Source organism: Bufo bufo, chromosome 4, assembly GCF_905171765.1.
Source record: "Bufo bufo chromosome 4, aBufBuf1.1, whole genome shotgun sequence".
Classification (NCBI taxonomy): Eukaryota; Metazoa; Chordata; class Amphibia; order Anura; family Bufonidae; genus Bufo; species Bufo bufo.
In genome coordinates this window covers 529477778-529498927 of record NC_053392.1, presented here as the reverse complement: position 1 = coordinate 529498927, position 21150 = coordinate 529477778, and the positions used below count along the sequence as shown (strand labels likewise).

The window sequence follows — 21150 nt, the reverse complement described above, 5'->3', positions numbered from 1 at the left end:
GGGGCTGCTGGAAGTCGGAAGACCTATTGTCTGGATAGGTCATCAATATCATGAAACCGGGCAACACCTTTAAAAGTAACATCAATTCAACTTCTTCAAAAACATTTGAAACATTTTTGTTTCAAACTACATTTTTTTGTTTGGCTGGAATTTGAAAGTCAGGTGAAAATGACTGACATTGTTGTACTTTTGATCTTTGAGGAAACAAAAAAATGATCATTTTTGTTTGTTGCCTGTTACCATGGAGACACATAGCTCTTCATTGGAGATGTAGACGCAACATGACAGGACAGTTTTATTCAAGACTTCTTCTAAAGTTGCTTCCCTTATCTTTACAGAGACATTGGAACAATAAATTGTTTGCACAGGGTACCAGAGCTTTTAACCTATAAAATCTAGGCAAAGGTTTTACAAATTATGAATATAAAAATGGCTTTCACCCAAGTAAACTCTATACAACCAATAAAAATGAATCATTACAACCAACGAAGCTTTAATGTCTGTGGCCAAGAAGAAAATGGCTGCATGTTCCTTGTAAATAAAGCAATAGGTTTTCAGCATTGTAACATGGCAAAAGCATTTCTGTACAAGTGTTGGGAAGTAGGAGGAGATCTGGACACCAGCCTGCGGCAGGGTATAGTAGAAGATATTAAATTACATACTTATCCATTATCAGTGTAATATTTGCTATAGCCCGGGAACAGATATTACCGGTAATTTAATATACTTTTCCTTTCAAGTCTTAATCTCTTTTGCTTCTGGGGCCCATGTTTTCAGTTGGGTTTGTTCCACTAATTTTAGGGTTGTCTAAATTGGTCATAAATTAGATATAGTGGCCGCTCCGGGAGAAGCAGTAATACATAGCGCCCAATGGTGGGGGATCCCCCCTCTATGACATCCATATGACTTGGACAAGCAACCCTTTTGCAGTAAATAATCTCGCTTCATATAATTTCCTAAATAAAGAACAATTTCACATATGTTTCTCATCAGAGGGCGGGTTTTATGGATGATTTGTAAGTATTAATGAAGGGTGTTACTAGTGTATATATAGGTCTTACAGGACAGTATTTGTCAATGGTACAGTCAGCATTTTCTGTCTTTTAAAGGGCTTCTGTCACCCCCAAAACCCTTTTTTTTTTGGGCTTGTTAAAATCCTTTTATAACGACTATTCCCTACATAGGGCTCTTACCTTTTGGCTGTGGCTTCTTTTCCTTAAAAAACGATCTTTTAAAATATGCAAATCAGTTCACTACCAGCAAGTAGGGCGTCTACTTGCTGGTAGCCGCCGCAAAAAACCGCCCCCTCGTCCTGTTGATAGGGCCAGCGAGCGCTCTCCTCCTCCGGCTGGCCTTGTCGTCATTTCAAATCCCGCGCCTGTCTTCATTTGGCGCAGGCGCTCTGAGAGAAGGAGGCTCGCCTCCTCAGCACTCCCTCAGTGCGCCTGCGCCGATGACGTCTTCTCTATCTCCAATCCTTAGTGGTATGGATCTATTCCCAGTCATTTCTGCGACTAAATATCAGTTCCATTTATCTGAATGGAGTTTTGTTTGGCAGCAAGCACAGGGATTTTCGTAAAGCTCTATTCATGTGAACGGGAGAGTCGTATACATTTCTGCAACAAATCCATTATGGTGAACTCGCACTTAGGGCTCATTCAGACGGCCATATGTTTTGTTTCACACCCGTTCCGCATTTTTGTGGAACGGGTTCGGACACATTCATTTCAATGTGATCGCAAAAGATGCGGACAGCACACCGCAATAGCGGACAAGAATAGGCATCTTCTATGAGAGTGGCGGCCATGTGCGGTCAACACATGGGACAGTATCCATGTTTTGAGGATCCGCAATTTGCCCTTCTAGCCAGGAGAAGCTCCATGCCGACTCCCATTTCCCCAGCTACAGCCGCCCTATTGTAACTCCATGGTCGTGCTGAGTCCACCAGATTGGGAGTAGCTCTTTCAAGAGTAAGGCCCCTTCTCTGTGATGTCCACAGGCCCTACTAGAGCACCTAAACAGTTGTTGTCTGGATGAGAGAACTTCTCTAACAAGCCATGCACTTGTGTCAGTTGGACATGATCAGCAAAAGGTTTTCAGAATCCTTCTATTCACTGACAGCAAGCAGAGAGCTGAGGGGCTTTATTTATAAAATCGGAAGACCCTTTTACAGCATTCATGTAATTTCAGGGGACTTTTCAGAATAAGGTGCTGCGTATACATAAGCAGTAACACTATACCTGACCATTCTATTAAATAGCTCTGCCTCTAATGCCACCAGATGTAATGGAGCTATCAGGAGAGCGTTGCCTGGGCTATAAGACTCCTCACGTTGTTTAGGCGGCCTCCATAAGTAGATTTAGTATCCCCCGATTCATGACTTGTACCTGGCGTTTTTCACCAGTTTTCTTTTCTGCGAGATCCATCTCTAATTGTGAGCTATTAATGAGCTAAAAATAAAATAATAAACTCAAATACTTACCTCCATTCTGCTGTCAGCGATGCCGTACAGGACACGGACCTCTTCTTGTCTGTGCCCTGGGTTCTATGCAGCCCGGCTCAGGCAGTGCAATAATGAGGACACCGGCCTCTGATAGGCTACAGGAATTAAGACTAAAGCCTATTAGAGGAAATGGTGAGCCAGGAAGACATCGCTCCCGTGCCCCCTCGCGGCATTCAACTGGATTGCTGTCCTGAGTACAGCGATGCAGTTGAATATATAGAGATGAGCGTTTCCACAATGGAAGCTCTCATTGCCCATGGCCCTTCCGCTGCCCCCCTCTTGCCCCTACCTGGTGCTGCCTGAGGTGATCGCCTCACCTGGACTCATTGGCGGTATACACCCCTGCGTGCAGGTAATTTTTGAGTGGAAGCAGTGCTTGTAAGAGCGTCGCTACCTTTTCAAACAACTGATCTGGGGATAGAACATCCATATTTATAGCACTGCAAATTTGTAAAATACTAATTTGTATGCAAAAAAAAAAAAATGAAAAATTATTTTTTCTTTGACCTGTTAGGCTCCTTTCACATCACCGTTTCTCCTTTCCGTTCTCCGGCTCCGTTGAGGAGCAGGAGAACGGAAAGGACGGATTCTGCAGATAACGGAGACCTAACTGAGCGTAACGGAGCCTAAAGACCCCATAGACTATAATGGAGTCCGTTCGGTGTCCGCTCAGAATATGATTTTTTAGTGGAGACGAAAGTCCTGCATGTTCTGAGCAGACACCGAAGGGACCCCATTATAGTCTATGGGGTCTTTAGGCTCCGTTACGCTCAGTTAGGTCTCCGTTATCTGCAGAATCCGTCCTTTCCATTCTCCTGCTCCTCAATGGAGCCAGAGAACGGAAAGGAGAAACGGTGATGTGAAAAGAGCCTTAGGCTTATTTCACACAAGTAAGTTTTCCGTCCAAATGAGATCCATTTTGTGAAGAGAAAGCATTCAGACTGAACCCGGACCCGTATAGGCACACGAGCATTGCTTTTCACTGACCATCCTTTGTTCAGGAAAAAGTAGGCCACATATGCACTAAACATTAAAATGCAGGACGAACACTCATTAAATGCAATTACTAAATCATATGTTGTGGGGTTCGTGTGTATCCTGGGTCGTGTAAGGTTTTTGTACATTTTACAGTGCAGATTACAAGCAGCAGAAATCCTAAAACCATGTCCTGTAGTTTACAGAACCGATCATCAGCTGTAATTGGCATGATTCATGCCGCTTACCACACATTTACCAGGAAAATAAGCAGAGGGGATGTGATTCCATTACTTTTGTGGAATAAAGTATAGAGACCTTCAATTTTCCATTGTTATATATGACAATGATGCCATTTTTTTTTTTTTTTTACTTTAACATAGAAACTATTAGGAAAAACCACAAAGAGAGTTTTTTTTTTTATGGGACTAAGGCCGAGTTCACACGAACGTGTATGACCCGTGCCTGTGAAGCGGCCCGCAAATAGCGGGCCGCAATGCTCGATCGCCAGCCGTAGGTCAGCCGCATCGGATCGCGGACCCATTCACTTTAATGGGTCCGCGATCCGGCCGTTCCGCTAAAAGATAGGACTTGTTCTATCTTTTAGCGGAACGGAAGTACGGGACGTAACCCCACGGAGGCACTCTGTAGTGCTTCCGAGGGGTCCTGTCCCGTGCGGCCGTTCCGCGATTCCGGATTAGCGGACCCATTGAAGTGAATGGGTCCGCATCCGTGATGCGGAATTCACACGGAACTGTGGCCGTGTATTGCGGCCCGCGATTTGCGGGCCGCAATACGGCCACAGATCACACACGTTCGTGTGAACTTAGCCTAATTTGTTGTTTTCCTACTATAGTCCAGCACATGGGCAGAGAGGCCACACAACTGTTTGAAGCTCAGCCCAATACCCTACTGCCAATGGTGCCACATGCTGCTAGGGCTGATACAGGAAAAAATTGGTGGCAGTGCCATATAATGCTTGGATAACATGGACTGGATGTAAGGGGCAAGACAAACTCCATTGGTGCCTAAGGGTACTTTCACACTAGCTTTTATCTTTTCCGGTATTAAGTTCTGTCCTCGGGGCTCAATACCCGAAAAAAAACCTGATCAGTTTTATCCTAATGCAGTCTGAATGGAGAGCATTCCGTTGAGGATGCATCACTTCAATCCCTCTCATGTTTTTTGGCCGGAGAAAATACCGCAGCATTAATTTCCATTGAATTGTATTAATGCTGGATCCGGTACAAAGTGTTCCGGAAAACCGGATCTGGTTTCCTGATCTGCGCATGCGCAGACCTTTTAAATATGAGAAATAAATAAATACAGGATCCGTTTTTCCAGATGACAACCGGAAAGATGGATCCGGTATCGCAATGCATTTGGCAGACGGATCTCCATCTGCATCCGTTTGCATCCGGATTGCCTGCCGGAATCCTCTGCCGCAAGTGTGAAAATACCCAAAGGCAGTGATTTGAGAATGTGCCCCAGCCTCCGTCCCTGAAGTTTTATTTATACAGGGAAACACTCGTATGTTGACTGATGGGCATCAGGATGAAAGATGCCCATTTATCGTCAGCACATTCCCTGTGTAATCAGGGGTGTGCTACTGAATTCGATAATGACTATAACAGAATGATGGAGGAACGACTATGGTAGTCGGACTGTGTAATCCTAAGTATGGGCCATTCACTTTACTTCCAACATACCTTTCATTTTGTAATATTCTTTACCTAAAGGGCTTGTCTCACTTCAGCACATTGTATTTATCATGTAGAGAAAGTTAATCCATTTTTCCATCACGTTATACGCTGCTTGTTTCCAGGGGGGTTACAACCACCCTGCAATCCATCAGCAGTGGCCGTGCTGGAAAAAGTGCCATCCTCTCTGGTGGCCGGGACCGTGGGAGTGCGCACAGGCCGGCGCTTTTTCCTATATTGTGCAAGCACGATCACCACTGAGGGTTCGTGTCCTTTCTGCTGCAGATGTCAGAGATTGTAACAGAGGTAGAGCTGGTGGCAGGTGAAGGATGGAGCTGAGCATGTGCGTCCACCTCTACAAGGTGGACAGAGGGATAAGGAAAAGAAATAGCAGATGGCGCTATACAGATACATTTTATAGAATGACTCTGTGGCTGTACTACATTTTTAATTACATGCAATTACAAAAGTATTTAGATCCAGGTGCTGGTCTGTAAAATGTTAAATATTTTCTATGGGACTGCCCCTTTAAGCGACTGAGGCTTACTGGCGATACCAGTCACACCCATTGTGCTGTTTCTGAGGTAAAAAAACAAAAAAAAAAAAAAACGCTTTTACATATATAGTAGTGAATACTGCAAATGAGTGTTAGACACAGTAACTGTGAGCCTAGTAACCATAGAGGTTAAAGACTGTAAGGTAGATTTTGGGAAGATCCCATCCCCATTTTATATCCATGTTTTCCAGGAGGTCATCTGCTTTTACTACTGATCTTGTTCCTTGGATGATTTTCCAGGAAAAACACACAATAGACAAACGTCTGGTTAGATTAGCAGATTGACATGGGTTGCAGTCGGTTCCCCTGAGGCTCGCTCTCCATGCCTCCCATCCCCCAGTAGGTCATGACATGTATGCTTTTCAATGAAGGAAATTCATTATTTTCCCGCAGTGGCTTTTTAGAGAGCTATCATATGAAAAGATCACCTCCATACTGGTACCAGTACAATTGTAGGGTGGGTTTAACCCTTCATGGAAAGGAGTGAGTAGCCATGTTTGTCTGCCTGGACTGTGTTAGGTTTGTGGCACTCGCATCACCTTTTAGGGATGAAGAGATGATCCATTCTCCTCCAGTACATCTGTAAATGGCACAGTAATTACCGCAGAACGATCCGATGTGCTATTAGAACATTATTGACTCCTATGCCCCCATTCTGAGCAGCACTCTTTTCAATAATTGATCTGCATCAGCAATTTAACCGACATCCTCTGCTTTATCTTCTTTCTGGATGAGCTTCCTGCAAGAGTCAGTATTGATGACTAAGCGTCCATTAGTCAGAGGAACAGAGCGGAGTCTGTTATATTACTGGAGCATCATATCCTTTATCAACGGGAAGAAGCTTATTCATCGATGAGTGTATGGGTCAGCGGGTAACGTGCTGGATGACACTGGTCAAACAGCAAGAGTCACAAAGCTCACCTATCTATCTCTTTCTTTTAACTATTTATCTCATACTATTTAGGTATCTATCTATGCATCTATTGATTATCTATATAACAGATGATTGCTGAGGATTCCAGCAGGGAGACAGTTTGTAATCAGTTTTTTGTCAGCAGATCCTTCAAACAAGTGAGGATTTTCAAAAGTTGAAAACCCAAAGACTTAGCTAGGATTCAGCACAGGGTAAAATCGCATCCATCGCATAAGTGGGCCCCTAACCCAGGAAAAGGCACACTATGACCACTAACAGTACCACTAAATAGTGATGATAATACTGCCATACTTTCTAAACAAACACTTTTAGTTTTACACTGGCGCTCTGCAGAACATCTATGTGAATACAGTACAGTTATGTCTAATGACTTACAGTTGACATCTCTAATTTGAATCATTCACCTTTCACGTCTATTCCATCTGGCCCGGACCACCATGCCGACTTCTTCCAGCCACAGAGTTTGCAACAGAGAAATAATTGGCTTCTCGGTTTTCCAGCATCCGCCCTACCTTTTATACAACCTACTCCAACTCTGCATCCTGCTGACAGCCCAATATTCTACCTACTGTGTGGCACAGTGCCCCAAATAATGTACTAAAGATATATTGGTGTCATAACTATACCATCCCCCAAAAAAGTGCCACATACATACGTAGCACTCCTGAAAACAATAGTGCCAGATATATATAGTGTCCCCACAAATTATAGTACCAGATACACAGTGCTCCATAGTGTGCCCCGCCTTACCTCCATCCTCCAACAAGTGTAGTGTGTCATCTTTATACATCTAGTATCCTGGTCTAGGCGGTGCGATGTGCTGATGTCATTGCGCTGTCTTCACCGTGACGCTGATTTCCTGGATAGTGCATATGCTGCTTATCTCTAGGATCAACTTATCTTAGGAAACGGGAATTCCTCGATAGCTGTTCAGTGAGGCTGTCCAGCCAAAAAGGTGAAGATGCATTCATTGTCCATCTCCATAACTCCCATAGAATTCAGTGAAGGGGGACATTCACATGCAAAGCCACCTCTCTTATATGTGGCTTCTATGAGGGGTCAGGATCTGGATTTGAGAGTTGGGACAGGGGTCCCACCAAATTATTTGTTCAGGGGGCTCTGGCAACCTTAATCTGGCCCTGCCAGGACATGTTTGAAATTTTCTAATTGCATTATAGACTTAAAGAAGCAGTCCCACAAAAAAAATTAGTTTTCTGACTAGTGAAGGTAATTTTCTTAGCAGTAATTGATTTGTATTTGTGAGTTTTCCTCAGTCGTTTCATGTGACCAACAGTCTGACTTTCCAAATAACACAGCATCTTGTGTGTGAACAGGAAGCCAGTTTCTCTATGTATTCCTGTCTAAGCCTCAATCGGTCTCATAGGAATGAATAGAGAAGTAACTGACTTCCTGTCCTGCGTCAGTTGGAAACCACAGTGCTGTTCATATGACACAGCTGAGGATCAGAAGGGAGGTTATAACTCACAAATAAAGTTACTGGTAAGGAGATTCCCTTCACTACAGATTACATCATGTATCATTCTAGCAGGTCAGAGAATACAATTTTTTGTGGGAGTGCTACTCTAAACTGAACTGCATCTGATTGCACAAGGAAAATGGTGTCATCCAGCAGACAATGTATGTATACATGTTCCAGAAAAATAACGAGCCATACTTCTCATCAGTAATTGTGATATAGGAACATCTAGCTTCTTGTGTAACGCTTATACAAATGGGGTATGGTGGGGGTTGGGTACATTGAATGTCACACTGGAATAGAAGGAGTAGAAAACACATGCTGGATGAACAAGATATATTAACCCATAGGTCAGGTCAATGCAAATTAACTCATGCTAGCCAAACCAGATAACCAGACACCCAACAGTAGACAGCACTGTTGGGGTTCTTGCCCCTCATCAGTAGAGAGCAGGGAACTGTTTGGCTGGATGAGAAGCCTTAAAAGCAGCTCAAGGAGCAGGGTATAGTTTCTCATTGAAAAGAGACAGTCCTGTTTGGAGATTCTTCTTTTCAGACAATGCTTCATGGGAAAAGATATGCAAATGAACTGTTACCAGTGAAAATCGAGACGCCTATATGTAGACAGCACTATTTCGGTGTTCTTGCCCCTCATCAGTACGAGCACGGTACTGGTTAGCTGGATGAGATTCTTTAGATTCATCTCATTCAACCAACAAGTACCCTGCTCTGAACTGATGAGGGGCAAGAACACCGGAACAACGCTGTCTACAGATGGGTGTCTCTGGCTTGACAGTGGAGTAAAAGAAGACTTTTAGTTTCAAGGCTTTTAAAATATAGCAAATTGTAAATTAGACACAGAGCACGTTCCGCACCCCGTTCAGCTGCTGTACGTATCCAATAGAGGAATGTTAATCTGTGGAATTTAAAAGCTTTTTACCCCAGTGCGTTTCAGGACTTGGCCAGGAATGACTCTGCGTCTGGTAGCAATATACTTCAAAAGGTAATTAACAATAGAATAGAGGATGCTCACCAGCTGAACTGGATCCCGGCCCACTGACCACCAGTGATAGAAGTAGACACAAAACATTCAAAAAAATGGCTGGCTCACAGTAATTTGCATATAACTTTACTAATTCATGTATATAATACAACACACTAAAAAACAATACATCAATCTAAATACAAAACCCCAGAATTCATACACCCTATTATATGGTCCCTTTAAATGCAGAGCTCTCGCATATATAATGTTCATATAAAAAATTCCTATGTATAAAAAATGTAAAAACACGGTTTCCTTGTCTTATAGTTCTTCACTTTGGCGTGCGGTTAATAGTGTCAGTTGATATTTCATGTGATGAAAAAGCAATAGATGGCCGTGTTCAGCAAAAACTGTGAAACGTTCACTACCTCGACCCCTTCTACCAACAAGTGTGACCATAGTCTATGGGTCAGGTCCACTGCAAACATCTATGCTCTCAAGATCCCAGCGCTGATACACCAGTGTTCAAAGGGACTCCGCCGGACCCCCAAGCTACAGTGATCAGTAAATAGCTTTAAAAGACGCTGATTCCAAACCTGTCATTTTTCTGTTTCTATTACCTTGTATTCCCGCAGTGCTCGGCCCATCTGCACAATGCGGGGCTGCAAGGGAATTTAAACATAGAAATGACAGCTTCGGAATCAGCATCTTTTAAAGGATAGCCGTCAGATTTGTGCCTAGGAAACTGGCTGACCTGTTACCTGTGCACTTAGCAGCTGATATGTATAAAAAAAGGAAGAAAAACAGGGGATGTGGTTACCAAACGCCACCAAAGTACACAAGATGCACAGCAGGTGGAAAGGAACCAGAGGCGCCAGAGATAATGGACAGAAGTATAGAGATGGTGGATAGTAAATAATGCTAGTAAAGAAGGCAGCCTGAGATAGTGTTAGTGATGCTATACACTTAATTTCACTCCATTTGACTTAGCAGCTGAAGGCATCTGTGTTGGTCCCATGCTCATATGTGCCCGCATTGCTGAGAAAAATGATGTTTTAATTTATGCAAATGAGCCTCTAGGAGCAACGGGGGCGTTGCCGTTACACCTTGATACTCTGCTCTCTCTGCATCTGCCGCAACCTCTGCACTTTGACAGGGCCAGGCAGTGTAAAAGTCATTAAGTATGGTCCTATTAATGAAAGTGCAGAGGGAGCAGCAGCCGCAGAGAGAGCAGAGCCTCTAGGTGTAACAGCAACGCCCCCGTTGTCTTAGAGCCTCATTTGCATATCTTAAAACATAATTTTTCCCAGTCACTGGCTGCAGCAGCATCAAAGCAGAGGTTGACAGTGGGGGCACCTGAGCGCGGCAGCGGCGGCTGGGCAGTAAAGGAACCAAGACCCAGCAGCATGGAACAGGTGTGTATGCTTCATTTTGCAGATCTGACCAGAAGGGGGAGGCTATGCCCAACCCCCCCCCCCCCCCCCTCCACCTCCCAAAAGGAGAAAAACCTCTTTAAGGCATTTAGTGGCATTGGGCATATTTTAGGAGAACACAGACAACCCCTTTAAGCCTAGTACAGAGCCCGAGGGTTTGGTGCATGACACCGCTCTTTTAGGCCCTGCTTTCTGGATAACCCAGTATGAAGATTCCTGGACATCTTCCAGGAATGTTCCTTTCAGCTTGTTTAGGGATGTTACTCACTTTAGAGACATCTACAGGCTTCGGGCCTGTGAATGAAGGCACATCTTACTAATCTTACAATAATGCAGCCTCCTGCCATAGTTGTCCTCAGAGCCACATGTGTGGATGATTCATAACCGATAGCAAATTCATATCTTGGCTTTCTGGATTTTAAAAAGTGAATGTGGAGTGTTTTTCTGCTAATGGATTAAAACTGAAGACCTGTCTATTCCATGGTCACCTTCCATGGACACAAATTTCTAGAGGTGCATTTGTAATGATGCTAGTTGTTACCCTAAATTTTATCTATTAAGAGACCTAATACTTTCCAAATGTTCCAGCACAAAGCTCATTAAAAATGAATATAGCCCAGAATGCTGGACCCAAAGGATTGTCCAGGTCTTTAATAATGACGAACTATCTTCAGGATAGACCAACAATATCAGATCGCCAGGGGTCCAACACTAGGGATGAGCGAAGCCATGGAAGTTCGGGTTCGGCTGAACTTCAGGTCAAAGTTCAGGTTCGGAACCCGAACTTGACCCCGAACCCCATTAAAGTCAATGGGGATCCGAACTTAACTTTATTATTTTCTGTTATAACATGGTTATATCGGAAAATAATAGCATTCTTAAGACAGAATGCAAAACAATATGGCCATTTAGGGGTTAAAAAAACCCCCCTCACCTTATCCACTTGATCGCGTTGCATCAGTTTCTTCTATTTTCACTGAACAGGACCTGCGATATGCGTGATGACGTCACCACGTGGAAGAGCGCGGTGACGTCATTGTGCACACTGCAGGTCCTGTTCAGTGAAGATAGAAGAAGCTGCAGCAACGCGATCAAGTGGATAAGGTGAGTTGTTTTTTTTTTAACCCCTAAATGGCCAATCAGTTATACCCAGGCCAATCTGTCTAAAAGTAACAGTGGTCTATAATATGGACACACAGTAAGGCTGGTTTCACACGGGCATTGCAGGAAAAGATGCGGGTGCGTTGCGGAAACATGTGCGATTTTTCCGCACGAGTGCAAAACATTGTATAATGCGTTTTGCACGCGCGTGAGAAAAATCGGCATGTTTGATACCCAAACCCGAACTTCTTCACAGAAGTTCGGGTTTGGGTTAGGTGTTGTGTAGACTATTATTTTCCCTTCTAACATGGTTATAAGGGAAAATAATAGCATTCTTAATACAGAATGCATAGTACAATAGGGCTGGAGGGGTTAAAAAAAATAAAAAATAATTTAACTCCCCTTAATCCACTTGTTCGCGCAGCCCGGCTTCTCTTCTGTCTTCTTCTTTGAGGAATAGGACCTTTGACGTCACTGCGCTCATCACATGGTCCATCACATGATCTTTTACCATGTCGATGGATCATGTGACGGACCATGTGATGAGCGTAGTGACGTCACCAGAGGTCCTTTTCCTGTGCTCAGCAAAGATGAAGACAGAAGAGAAGCCGGGCTGCGCGAACAAGTGGATTAAGGGGAGTTAAATTATTTTTTACTTTTTTTAACCCCTCCAGCCCTATTGTACTATGCATTCTGTATTAAGAATGCTATTATTTTCCCTTATAACCATGTTATAAGGGAAAATAATAATGATCGGGTCTCCATCCCGATCGTCTCCTAGCAACCGTGCGTGAAAATCGCACCGCATCCGCACTTGCTTGCGGATGCTTGCGATTTTCACGCAGTCCCACTCACTTCTATGGGGCCTGTGTTGCGTGAAAAACGCACAATATAGAACATGCTGCGATTTTCACGCAACGCACAAATGATGCGTGAAAATCACCGCTCGTGTGCACAGCCGCATAGAAATGAATGGGTCCGGATTCAGTGCGGGTGCAAAGCGTTCACCTCGCGCATTGCACCCGCGCGGAAAACTCGCCCGTGTGAAAGAGGCTTAACTCTAGAGCTAACAGAACGGATTAACTCTGAATATTGGTGCACTGCACACTTATGTACACAGCGATAAATTAGACCTGCCTGTAGTACTGAAGGCACAGTAAGGCTACAGCTCACAGAATGGATTAGCTATGGCTCTTGGTGCTGCACTGCACAGTTATGTACACGGTAATAAATTGTAGTTCAGCAGTCTCCTGCGCTCTCCCTGCACTCTCTGTTAACAGTTTGCACTTTGCAGCAATACAGTCTCTAGTACATGAGCGTCTTGTCACTTCTCTCCCTAAGCTCAGCTCACAGGAAATGGCGGCAACCACGTGGGATCAGCATTTTATAGGGCTCTGCCTACCTGTGACATGACAGGGCGATGGCTACCTGCAGATTGGCTGGCTACACTGCATTATGGGTGATCTTGCGTTTGTCTCCTCTAGACTTACGTTCACTTTCTAACATGTGCAGCAGCCCTTTTTAGGAAAACTGGCTCGTTACCACGAAGCGCGAGGAAATTTGGATTCATTTAGAATCGAAGTTTTCTTAAACTTTGGATCAAATTTCACTTTGCATGCTTCACTCAATACTAAATATAATATAATAAAGTATAAATGGACAATAATGGACACTAAAAAGATGACAGAGAAAATAATACTTCTATATTTTAGGCCCCATGCACACGACCGGGTCCGTTTGCGTTTCGCAAAATACAGGTGCAGTCTGTGTTGCATCCGCATAATTTGCGGGCCCTTTGACTTCAGCGGGTCTGTGGTCGGCTTAGGACATGGTCTATCTTTTTGTGGAACGCACATATGGATGCAGAAAGCCGTATCTGTGTGGCGTATGGCCGTTCCTAAAAAAAAAGACTATGCGGACCACGGACGCGTTGAAAACAAAATGCGGACGGCACATGGACTGCATCCATATTTTGCGGCATCCAGATTTGCAGACCACAAAACGGATACGATCGTGTGCATGGGAACTTTTTGGGGAAAGTGGTATTAAAGGAAATATAATTTTTTTTCTAGTTAATACAAAATACTCAGAACTACATTTCCATCTGGTACCTTTATATAATTCGGCAGGACTGTGAAATACATTTGGAGTCATGTTATTCCTTGCAGATACTTGACCACAGTGTCCATTACAAACGTGTAACCTTCTCCCCTCCTCCTCCACAGGAATCCTTACAGCAGTTGGTCATGATGACTTTGCCGAATGTTTTAATTATTGGCAAAACTCCATTTTCTGGTGAGTATAAAACAGTCCTCCCATTAATAATACCTAAGGTCTGCTTGACAATAAATGAAATGCAATAAAAAATCTATCAATGTCAGCTACCACGGACCACAACGGAATTCGGAATCCATATCGGGATTCTCCGCTAACCGGAAGCCGAACTTTAGACGCCGAACTTAAAACAGAAGTTCGCTCAACACTACTCCTGATATGTCCCTCTTTTTGATCAGATTTTGCAGTATTACATTTACCATATTGACCCAGAAAGTGTTTGTCTGGTTCTCTGTATATTAGAGCCCGCCTTGCATATTATTTAGATGTTAGAAATTTCTATGTTCAGATAGTTTTTGCGCTATTGTATACAAAGAAAATTATTGAAATGTATAAATATGCAAGAAAATGGATCTTTCACACTTATGGTTCATAAGTGTCCCTCTTTGACCGTCCAAAAAGTTGGGAGGTATGTACATCCACCATGTCTCACTGCAGGGAGTGTAGTCTTAAGCCTCATTCACACGTCAGTGTTTCACGGACGTGTGCTTGTACGTGTTATCCACGGATAGCACACCTCCCTATTCATTTTAATGTGTGTTTTCACACATCAGTGTTTTAGCACGGTCCGTGGGTCCATTTTTTTTTTAGCACGGATGCATGCTCTACTTTGTCCGTGTTCACGGATCCATTACGCCCATTAAAGTCTATGGGTCCGTGAAAACCACGGATGCCATCCGTGTTGCATCTGTGTTTCACGGATCATTAAAAAGAGATTCATTGAAAATAGTTTTTCAGCTGTTCAGTGTCAGTGAAACACAGACAGCAAAAAACGGACACACGGACCCAACACGGATCATTCACGGATGCATCACTTACCACCTGCTCACTGATTTGAGCACGGATGTGTGAATGAGGCTTTAGCAGCATCCCTAAAGTAGTACCATCCTCCCTCTGGCAGAACTAGAGAACACCAGCCTCTGCCAATGATGTCACGGGGCTCACTGCCAGGCGGAAGTCTCTGCTTAGCATCCCAACTGTCCCAACTGATGAACAGCAAGGCTTTTGGAGATACTTTTATAACCCTTTTCAGCTTTATGCAAGTCAACAATTCTTAATCGTAGGTCTTCTGAGAGCTCTTTTGTGCGAGGCATCATTCACATCAGGCAATGCTTCTTGTGAAAAGCAAACCCAGAACTGGTGTGTGTTTTTTATAGGGCAGGGCAGCTGTAACCAACACCTCCAATCTCATCTCATTGATTGGACTCCAGTTGGCTGACACCTCACTCCAATTAGCTCTTGGAGATGTCATTAGTCTAGGGGTTCACATACTTTTTCCACCTACACTGTGAATGTTTACAGGGTGTGTTCAATAAAAACATGGTAACATTTAATTCTTTGTGTGTTATTAGTTTAAGCAGACTGTGATTGTCTATTGTTGTGACTTAGATGAAGATCAGATCACATTTTATGACCAATTTGTGCAGAAATCCATATCATTCCAAAGGGTTCACATACTTTTTCTTGCAACTGTATGTCATATCCATTATATCAATGGTGACCATTTATTCTACAAGCCAGCTGTTTCGCTGTAATGTCTATATGTACAGTGATAAACGGGGCATTTGTTTAGTATTTGAATTTCTCTGGATGAAACGTGATAATACACAGCCAGACTGGCAGTGTTAATAGAGGGACGTTGCAGTGTGGAAACATATTTTATTAAACGAGAAAACGTCTGCCAGATTGAGGTCAGGAATCTGAACGCTAATGACGGTATATCTGCCAAGATTATTTAAGAGCTTTACCCATTGATGTGACAAAACAAGCGCGGGATATGTGACTTCTGAATAAGGCGGATTACCATGGCTGTCAGGTGTGCTGGTACTGGAGGAGAAATCTGCTAATCGTATGATTTAAAGAGGTTGATATGATGAAGGGTTATAGGGCCGGGGAATATTTAAAGGGGGTTATCTCCTTTCTCCGTTACTAAGGCCAGATGAGACTAAACCGTAACCACCAGCTGGCCGCTAAACAGCGGTGTGGGTTCGGTGCTCGCTGTTTCGGTAGCTCCCATTGCAGCACATGAGAGCTACGGAAATGGCGTAACCCCAAGCTATGCGGCTCCCTTAACTTGGAAACATTATAACTTTCTGCACTACGCGGTCTCCTCCTTTACACATCCAACCTCTTTGGTTTGCTGGAGGGACATCAGGTAACTCATGTTCTTTCAAACGGCGAGGGTCCATGAGCTGAAACCCCCACCTATCAGACATTTATGGTTTATATGGATAGGCCATACACGTGCTGCAAGCCCTGGAGGAGTGGAGCGGAGGATGGGGGTGTTAGTGGGTCTGGCTGCGACAGTTATTCACACTGGCAGTCCTCATACCAGTGCTTCCTAGGGCCAGGGTTATGGTAGGAGGGTGCATCCTGATGTTGGGGCTCCTAGCTGATGGTACTGTAGTTGGGGTGCCATTGGTGTTATGAGTGTTGTATGGATACAAGGCAGGAGATGGAGGTGCTATGGCCGTAGAATAGTGCTGGAATCGGTAACCAGGCTGATTGTAGAAAATAGATGCCAAGCTGCAGGGGCCCACCCTCAAATGGTAACACCCATCTGAACCTTCATGGCAGACTGCTAGCAATTCATTTATAACTTCTAGCTGCAAGAGTTATTTACTTGTCAATCCTCATACCGGTGCTTCCTGGGGCCAGGGCTATGGAGGCACAGCGCACCCTGATGTTGGGGGTCCTGCCTGATGGTAGTTGGGGTGCCCTTGCTGATTGTAGAAAAAAAGTGTCTCTCTTTATTAAAGTTCAGAATGGGAGTTGTAGTACATCGAATGGTATCAAACACTGTTCCAAACAATTCACATTGCAAATCTTCCCTGATAGCGATGTATGGATATAAGCAAGGATGGGGATTGTAGTATTCCTCCTCTCTATCTTTCTAAAGTCTCTCTCTCTCTGCAGGCTGGTAATAAGGTTCTTGCAAACTTGTCCGTAATTATCAGGGGAGGGGAACAGGATTAAAATATGGCTGGCCAGGAATGTGGAAGGGTGTATAAGCAATGTCCCTCTCACTGCAGTAAAGTCTCTATTAGCCATAAACAGCGAATACCTTACTGACTGACTCCAATGCTCAGCCATGCAGATTCTGGACCTTCTAGTTCTTTCTCTCTCTCTTTCTGGAGTACTGTAAAGTAGAGATGGCTTTCTGGATGCATAACTACAAAGAGTGAGCACATGTAGCTCCTCTCACTTCCTCAACTAACCCTAGAGTGAGCTAGGGTGGATCTAAGTCCATCACCTAACGTCCTACAAGGGCAGAGTCAGTTGTTAACCCTGACTGATCCTTACAGAGCTATACTGGGTTCCAATACATCAGAGCATTATACAACAATAACAATTTGCAAGTACCCTATTCTGGGGTACTGCACATGTCTCCTTTAGGAGCTGTGTATATTAGAAAGTTAACATGTCATCTTTGTTTTGGCAGAGAAAGGTACTGAAGAGATGAAAAAGATGCTTCTGCTTTTGCTGGGATGTGCAGTGCAGGTAACTCTTTATCTGGTCCTATGATATAGTGATTAATAAATGTTTATTTACGGAGTTCTATACTGCACAGTAGTCCCCATATTACAGTGAAACCTCTGTACTTAAAGGGGTATTACCATCACAGACAATGGCGGCATATCGCTAGGCTATGCCCCCATTGTCTGATAGCTGTGAGTCCCACCTCACATCAAGAATGGAGCGGGAAAGGTGGTTTTCTGGGATCCAGCCACCGCCAAGTATTCTCGCCATAGAGGTTAATGGGAGCACACCGCACTTGCATGGCCACCGTTCGCATTCTTTTCTATGGGGCCGACGGAAATAGCAGAGCCAGGTGGCTCAGCTACTTTTGGTGGCCCCATAAAAATGAATGGAGGGTGGCTGCGCTCTCCACAACCTTCAGGGATCTGTTCTCTGTGGCCTTTTATTGTGGGAAGTCTAAGGCACACCCGTGCAATATTCATGCTTAATATGCCACACCTGTGAGGTGGGATGGATTATCTCGGCAAAGGAGAAGTGCTCACTAACACAGATTTAGACAGATTTGTGAACAATATTGGAGAGTAATGGGTCTTTTGTGTATGTAGAAAATGTTTCAGATTTTTGAGTTCAGCTCATGCAAAATGGGAGCAAAACCAAAAGTGTTGCGTTTATATTTTTGTTCAGTGTAAATCAGCGCTGCGGCCATTTCATTCTCAGAATTGGTGGGGGGTCCCAGAGTTGTGATATGCTAACATTTTATAAGACAGAAATACCTCTTAAACTACTTAGCATTCCTTGCTACCATAGCGAAAGCCTACTGCCCACCACCACCGATAGTTATACTTAAGCCTGTCTTAAAGGGGTTTACCAGTTTGCATCAACATCCTTTAAAATAATCATTTATGAAGGTAGCTGTAATTTTGTAATGTATTTCTTTTACCTTTATTGCTTATATCTCTCGTTCTGGGCTGTGGTCACATGACTGTGTCCATGCAGCTCTTTATTTCCTGTGATGCTATGTCCATACAGGGGCAGTGATAGGGGAGTGTCTATGTAACTAGCTGGGTGGGAGGGGCTATAAACTAACTGGGCATGGTTAGGGGCAGTGATAGGGGAGTGTCTATGTAGATGACTGGGAGGAGCTATAAACTAGCTGGTTGTTATTAGGGTCAGTGATATGGGAGTGTCTATGTAAATAGCTGGGTGGGAGGAGCTATAAACTAGCTATTTAGGGGCAGTGGCAGAGGAGGGAGAAGAGCATTATGGGTTTGGTTGGCTACAGCAACACAAAGTGCCACATACAGGATGTAAAGAAACCAAAGTTATTAATTTACATGGTAAAAACAGGTCAGGAAAGTCCAAACTGCAACTTGTGGAAGATGTACATGAGGTAAGCAGCTACATGAGCATATCTGTTAAAATCCATAGTAACACTGAAAAACCCCTTTAATAGAGGGGAACGGGGTGGGGGGATAGGTCTAGGCATCATGTTGCTGTAGCTGGAAGAATATACATCTTTAGCTTCTAATTGGTAAACTCTGTTTTGTTGCAGTGTGAAAGAAAAGAGGAATTTATTGATAAAATTCAGGATTTGGATTTCGACACTAAGGCGGCTGTGGCGGCTCATATCCAGGAGGTATCCTCTACTTTCATGCTTCTTACGCTGTTTTCATACACAGGCTTTTATTCTGGGCGTCACTGACTATTAGCTGGCAGGGCATGAAGATCACATGAATGATGTATAGAGATAAACATCTGTATCCTGCCATTCTAAGGAGTCATGGTGAAACCAGTGGTCTGTCCAGCGCAGATCTTCCAGTCCGTCCAGGACAGCTGCTAGGAATAGTTCCACAACATCCCGAGGTTATGACTTTTAGTTGGCTTATTATTGCTTTTCTTGTGCCAACTGGATGATCACAAGCTAAAATAAAGTAGACATTTACTGTAGCGCTAATTGAGTACACAGGGCCATTGATGGCTTATTATAGTGCTGATACTGATGAAAAGAAGACGAGGCAAGACATTTTCTTATAGATCAGTCTGAAATAAAGACAGCAGTCATCAGGTAATACACGAGACTAATTAGCTGTGGATTTTCCGCGGCGGATTTTCATGCGGCAAATCGGCAGCATTGTACAGCACCAGCAAAGTGGATGAGAATGTCTGAATTCTCATCCACGCTGCATAAACAAACCGCACTGAAATGACCTGCGGCGCTGTGCATCTCCCCTGCTGATTTCACCCTTTGCAGTGGAGAGGGGGATGTCTGCTGGCTTTTCCATGGCAAAAACTGGTTTTATAGTTTTTGTTTATTTTTTTCATTGCTGCAGAAACACAACAAAAACTGCAGCGTATTTTTCTACTGGATTTTCAGTCACATGTGAACCCAGCCTTAAGAGGACCCGCCTGCTCTTCTGACATGTCTGTTTTAGTAAATAATTCTATTGCCCATACAATAACAATTCTGGAGTATATTTTCTTAGAGCTGTCATACCTCTGTTGTTCCTCATGGAAATATATTTAAAAAAATGGACAACTGGGCGTTCCCATTTCCCTGGCAGTAAGACGTGCCTCCACGTTCACATTGTCGGTGACTGGACAGCTTCCGAGTGAAAAGTGATACACCCCCTTTGACAAGAGGAAGTGTACCACTTAGGCTATTTTCACACTTGCGGCAGTGTGATCCGGCGGGCAGTTCTGTCGTCGGAACTGCCCGCCGGATCTGCCGACCTGCATGTGACTGAAAGCAAATGTGAGACGCATCGGGATGCGGATCCTTCTCACAAATGCATTGCAAGAACAGATCCGTCTCTCCGCTTGTCATGCGGACAGACGGATCCGTCTTGTATCTGTTGCCGGATCTGGCACTAATACATTCCTATGGGGAAAAATGCCGGCATTCAGGCAAGTCTTCAGTTTTTTTCGCCGGAGATAAAACCATAGCATGCTACGGTTTTATCTTTTGCCTGATCAGTCAAAATGACTGAACTGAAGACATCCTGAACGGATTACTCTCCATTCAGAATGCGTGGGGATATGCCTGATCAGTTCTTTTCCGGTATAGAGCCCCTGTGATGGAACTCTATGGCGGAAAAGAAAAACGCTAGTGTGAAAGTACCCTTAGTGGTCAGTGGGAATAATAGAGGAACGTTACAACCCAGACTTCTAAGAAAAATCTATCAGAATTGTTATTTTATGGGAATGCAAGTTATTACTGAAACAGACATGTTGAAGAGCAGACAGGTACTCTTGACATTAGGAAGGTAAAGACATGCATGATGGTTTTTAATGGGCAAAATGCAATTTGGTCCCATCTTAGAAAATACTGTGCATTGTATGCTAAAAAAAAAAGTCTACATGTAAAATAATAGGCACAAGAAGGTACAGTATATGTCCATAGAATTCTATAGACGTCATATTTGGTGCATTAGCCCAAAATCGGACATTTTGAAGGCTAAATTGTTCACATCAGATATAAAGTATATTTGATCAACTATTCTATGTACTTTATTAAAACTTTTTGTAAATGCCATAAAATTAATTTTTCCACTATACTTTTTTGTTTTTTTTGTTTTCCCAGTGAAATAAGCACCTGAAGTTCAGGTACCTATAGCATAGAATCCAAACTCCCATACAGCACTATATACAGTCAGGTCCATAAATATTGGGACAT

At 43.6% G+C, this 21150-nt stretch overlaps 1 protein-coding gene across 4 annotated transcripts in view; it reads left to right on the top strand.

The window, feature by feature from the left end:
* CCDC88A (coiled-coil domain containing 88A) overlaps positions 1-21150 on the top strand; it is a 201545-nt gene that overhangs the window by 89375 nt on the left and 91020 nt on the right. For all 4 annotated transcript variants that reach the window (XM_040429764.1, XM_040429763.1, XM_040429762.1 and 1 more), the window contains exons 4-6: positions 13889-13958; positions 17440-17498; positions 19030-19113. In XM_040429764.1, coding sequence (XP_040285698.1) covers positions 13889-13958; positions 17440-17498; positions 19030-19113 — 213 coding nt within the window. The remainder of the gene's footprint in view (positions 1-13888; positions 13959-17439; positions 17499-19029; positions 19114-21150) is intronic.